Genomic DNA, 5,762 nt, shown 5'->3' on the forward strand with positions numbered 1-5,762 from the left:
TGGGCTAACACTTTATCCTTTAGACTTTCTGTGGACTGTCTGCCTAATATCTGCCCACACTTTACTCTGATGATGGACATTCTTCTAACGAGCTCTAACAGTCTACTATTACTGTAATGAGAGTTAGTTGACATGTAGTTGCAGTCACTTCTAGTTAGTAGAATGTCTTACATGGTTTGGTGTGTATTTTAGGGCTGAGTACTGACATAGAAGCTCTCAATTCAATCCATCCAGTACTGATACAAACACACGTCAGCTAACTAACTGATTTTGCATAATATCATCATCATTTGAATAATAATTTCTAAAAGTTAATACAAGTTTATTTTTTTTATATTCAATACTTGTATCATTAATAAAACATATTAATGAATAATATCATTTTATAAATGTGATGGCTTCATTATAAATATGGTGATTATTACTAAGATGGACACCCATCTTAATACATATTTACCATTACAATCTATCCATGCATTTTCATAGATCATCAAGTCAAATACTGTGCCTTTAGCGACCACAGCAGGACTGCTTTTTACCCCAAATATCGTTTTAAAAAACAGAAATTAGATAAAGTTAGAGCAGAATAAGCTTTGTGTTGCTACCTGCAATCATTTACATTTTGATAACACTAACTGTTATTTTGTATTTATCTATGCTTGCAATTTGTTTACAAAATAATATACAGTAGTCAACATTTGAAGTGGATCAAAAATATTCATCAAAGTTGCCATAGACAAGAACGGCTATTGTTTTGGTTTTAGACTTTGATTAAAGATTTTGAACCACTTCAAATGTTGACTACTGTATTACAGTCACAATATATGACACATTTTGCCTAAATAATGCTTTTTTTTTTATTAAATCAAACACTTACTAAAATACTAATCATTTAGTTTACCTGTAAGTCATTACCAATTTCATCAGTGTGTAAACTCAGCTGTTATTGTGTGGTGTGGACTACAGTTTATGAAAACAGCTATAAGGTGAAATGAATGTTTTAGATTCCAGTATGTTGGTGTGTTAATGTCATGTCAGCCATGTCTGTGCCTGTTTTCACTGCAAGTAACAAGTGGCAGATTCCAGGAAACTACAGTATGCTTTATGACAAAGACTAGCTTTCCTCATAAATGACTAACATTATCATCTTTAACATTACACTCACATTTTACACAACTTTTAGGGGAGAATTCTAATTATTCTAAAGGCTGAATAGCATGGCCTTTTGCGACTCGTTTAAGATGCAGTCCACTCAAAAAGGAAAAATGCTAAAAATGTATTGGTTTTTTTGCACTGACGTCAACATGCTGCAAATATCGATTGATTAGACACATTTTTCGAAACATCTTCTTTTGTGTTGTTTGTTTGTTTGTTGTAGTTTTGTGAAAGTGAGTGCTGTGGGCATTGGTTTCATTGGTTCTGACCAGAGCGGCGTGGGCCATGGTGCGCAGCTCCAGCTGAAGCACTCTCTCCTGGCCCTTCTCTCCCGCTGTGGCCGTCAGCGGCGCTCTGTTCTCGTTGGACAAGAAGAAGCGGTTCCCCTTGCCCCCCGCTCCTCCGTAGGCCGCCGTATACAGCTGGCCGTGGTGCGAGAGATCCGCCAGCGTCCTGCCCTCCTCCTTCACCACGGTGCCCACAGGAACCTGCGCTCAGACGCCAGACACAAGACCTCAGACACAGAGGACAGCCACTAACACTGCATGTGTCTGTGAGAGACACTCACGGAGATGAAGGTGGGGCTGGCGTTACGTCCAAAGCGGTTTTTACTGCTTCCTGCCTCTCCGTGTTTGCCGTGATACACCGTGGACACAGAGGACAGGGACTTGACCTGCTGGTTCACTGCGGATGAGAACAACGGGGAAGTGCTGGAGATGGTTAGCTACACACGCTGGAATATTTTTTTTAGCAAGTCTGCTGCACAATTCACCCAAAATAATATGACATTAATATACAGAACTTTTTCAATGCAACACATCTTTCAGAAATGATAAATGTATCTCTAATCATGCTGAGAGGTCAACACACTCCTGTGAACACAACATGAAGAACACACTTTATTTTCATATTCACATTATTGCCAACAATTTGTGGACAGTTCAGCTCTTACAAGTGAGGAAATTAAGATATAAGATATTAAAATAACGATTAAGTTACTTTTACTGTGCAGATGTATTACAAAAGTAATACATGTCTAATATATTCTAGACATCTTAGAGATAATAATAATAATAATGATGATGATGATGATGATGTGACAGACTGAGACACTATCACAACCAAAAAGAGGCCCGAGTCCACTTTAAAACCCATCTGTTCAGTTCAGAAAGTCAGAAGGGGCTGTAGTTCTTCATTTCTCTTTCAAAGTGAAGCAGACTGATGCAGTTCATTTTAATGCTGCATGTTTTTGTTACGGAGGAGCCACCATAGTTTGACCAAACCCTGTATTCACATATTTATTATTTTACTGTATTCTTTTTAGTAGTGCGTGTATATTAGAGAATGATTTTAAACAATTTAACTATGAACCCAGTTAGTAAACTCCTGGTTTCTTGCCTTTGATGATGATGTCTCCTCCAGCTCCTCCGTTTCCGCCGTCTGGACCTCCCCACTCCTTCCAGGGCTCACTGTGGAAGCTGGAGGCTCCATTGCCCCCCGATCCTGCCACAACCTTCACCCTGCGATGATCCACGAAGTATCGGCTCTGTGAGGAGACAGAGAGGTCAGTTATGTGGACGCGCACACACACATGTCTATGGACGCGCGTGCACACGCACCAGCTTCTTCTCGGAGAGCGGCGCTGCTTTGTGTTTGTGCGCGCTCTGGACCAGCAGGCCGCGACACACCCGCAGCAGATTCACGCTCTTCTCCAACAACATACCAGCGGACCAACTGTGATATGACTCCAAATGTCACTACATCAACTGTAATGTCACATGGCTGCTTCTTCTTCTGTTATTTTAACGGAGGGCTGGTGTCAGGAGCTCATGGCGCCATCTACTGCTCAGAGTATTTTATTTCTTTCTCTTAACCTTGTTTAATCCCAAATGTTCCCCAGATTTATAAATGTCCAAATCATGTGTCATTAGTTGTCCTTTGAAATAATCAATAATTTATTTTTTTAATTTTCTTGGAAAAAAAAGTTAAAAATAGTTTTATAGTCGGTCACAATTGTAAGCTGAATTCTGCAGTCATAAAAATGGTTATATATCTTAGCCCAGCTATTTTCAACTGTTTGATCACATTCTAGGGTTACTATCATGCATAAAACCCCTTATACAACACTGATAGGAATACTGAGATAAAAGACAAAAAAAAAAAATATATAAGCAATGCCGTATTTCAAAATTGTTACTTTATTGTAACATCTATCATCAAATTGTAATATTAGTGCTAGCAGTATTGCAACATCAATATTGTAACGTATTTGTAACATTTGAACTTTTTATTTAGTGCAATAATTTAGTCATTGCAACATTTGAAGTCGATCTTCACTAACAACTGCATTGGATTTATATTGTAAACCTAAATTGACTGTTATCCCACCATCAACATCATCCTACGACCACACTCAACAAAACTATACATATATGAATGTATATATTAATACTAGACACTTTAGAGAGAATGTGTGCCAAAAATCTTTGTCATATCTTTATGTTACAATTTTTCTCGATTGCTAAGACACATTTCTTGAAAGCTGCTCTGCTTTTCTCTAAACTGTGAACACAAAACCCAATTTTCAAGCTATATTCACAAAACCTCAGACTTTTCTTGCAAAACCAAACTTTCACCTCAAAACAGTTCAATCTGAGCTCAAAACTGAACTATGTTGTCAAGTCGTGCCCCGAGTCAATCAAAATTAAAAACACTACTGAACAGTCACTAAACACTACGTAGAAAAATAGAAAACACAATGCTCAGGACATGAAGCTGGAGAAATAAATGTTTATTGTTCACTGTAGGCTAAATGCATGTTGCACAACAAAGAAAACCTGTGCATTTAGCACTTGTACAAAAAGACAAAACAGAAATCTTGTGCATTTACACGTAGCACTTGTAAAAACAAACAGAAATCCTTTGCGTTTGCCACTTGTGAACAGTAAGCCCATGTAAAAATAAAGTACAAAAATATACAAATAAGTGCAATACTCAGCCACAGCATCATGTCTCCGTACTGGGTCAGGCCACAGGACTTCATCCACATCACAGGCCACATTTTGTCTGGCCAGGCAACAACATAGATGGGAAGAGTTCGTGTGAGAGGAGGTCGAGGTGGTCAGCGAAGACAAAGAACAGTAATATCTGATGAAATCAGAGCGACTGTGATTGATCATGTTCTTGTCCATGGTATGAGCATGAGGGAGGCTGGACAAAGGGTACAACCAAACATCAGTAGATTCACTGTGGCCACCATAATCCGAAGATTTAGAGAAGAGAACAGGTAATTACCATTTTTTGACATTATAGGACAGTATGTAAATGTTGACAGCAATTACTGTATGACATACTATAGAGCTGGTAAGTCCCGCCCATCCGTAAAACCCCACTGGACCTCTAGATTGAAAAATCGTCAACGCAAGTGACTGTGAGAAAATAATTATTTGACTATAATGTCAAAAAATGGTAATTACCTGTTCTCTTCTCTAAATCTTCGGATTATGGTGGACACAGTGAATCTACTGATGTTTGGATTTCATCAGATATTACTGTTCTTTGTCTTCGCTGACCACCTCGACCACCTCTCACACGAACTCTTCCTCTCAGGCCTCACAAACCAGTGTTCTCTGAAATGGCTTACTGTATGTTCCCTCACATCATTAGCCACAAGTGTGATCAGTTTTGAGTTGTTGTGTTCAAGTGGTGAAACCTGTGCTTTAATTGTGTTTGACTTTTGTCACCTGTGCTCACCATTACGCAGCACGGGTGCATCACAATGAAAATGTGTTGGCAAGTTGTGTCTAAACAGGTGAAAAGTGCTTATGGTTTTGCCAAAAGAGTGATTGATTCAATCAATGGGTTCAGGCAACTGAGCATTTGGTTCAGACATTAGGGTTTAGTGTTTTAGCAATTGAGAAAAACTGTAACATACTGTTGATGCAGCCATCATCATCATCTCATGGTGCAAACAGGAAATAAACTGCTCTGGTCATGTGACAATCTTAACTAATCATGTCAAACTGCACATCTTTAATTTTTTCCATATTTGCAGGAAGTGCACTGAAACATCAATCAGTAAAGTGTTTAGAGCTTTTAAAATCAAAACCTTTTTACGGTCACAACCGGTGGGATTTAATGGGTTAATCCCTTTAACACACACACACACACACACACACACACACACACACACACACACACACACACACACACACACACACACTTAGCACAAGTGTAGCCCCATCAGGACTCAGGTGTCAACTGGCGCTTTGTGTTCAGCTCCTCTAGATTCCCTCTGGATCCATACTGACCTTTTCCTTCTTTTTTAAGTTATTAGCGGTTGGCAGACCGTTTTTTATGTAATTAAAAAAAATAATTTCTTAAATAAAAATCAATTTTATAAATGACAAGTGCTGTATTTCCCAGATTTATGAAAGTTAGCGAAAAGTATGCTGAATGTTATTGAGAATGCGGGTCAGGTGCAGCGGTGAGATGAAGGGCGGGGTCAGGATCTCTATAAATGACTCTAATGATCTCTGCTTTATTCTAGCTAATGCTTCAGCAGCGAGACTATGGCCGCAGTGTTGCAGATGTGTTTGTGAACAGAT

General features: G+C 38.8%; 1 protein-coding gene across 1 annotated transcript in view; it reads right to left on the bottom strand.

Annotated features, from left to right (window-relative positions):
• The window catches only part of mtg2 (mitochondrial ribosome-associated GTPase 2), a 12,700-nt gene extending 9,766 nt beyond the window's left edge, over nucleotides 1–2,934 (bottom strand). Inside the window, exons 1-4 of the mRNA XM_073823089.1 lie at nucleotides 2,775–2,934; nucleotides 2,554–2,701; nucleotides 1,724–1,839; nucleotides 1,425–1,643 (exon numbers count right to left, since the gene is read on the bottom strand). Coding sequence (XP_073679190.1) covers nucleotides 1,425–1,643; nucleotides 1,724–1,839; nucleotides 2,554–2,701; nucleotides 2,775–2,876 — 585 coding nt within the window. The 5' untranslated portion in view covers nucleotides 2,877–2,934. The remainder of the gene's footprint in view (nucleotides 1–1,424; nucleotides 1,644–1,723; nucleotides 1,840–2,553; nucleotides 2,702–2,774) is intronic.
• Between the last annotated feature and the right edge of the window lie 2,828 nt (nucleotides 2,935–5,762).

This window comes from Garra rufa, chromosome 18 (assembly GCF_049309525.1).
Source record: "Garra rufa chromosome 18, GarRuf1.0, whole genome shotgun sequence".
NCBI lineage: Eukaryota > Metazoa > Chordata > Actinopteri > Cypriniformes > Cyprinidae > Garra > Garra rufa.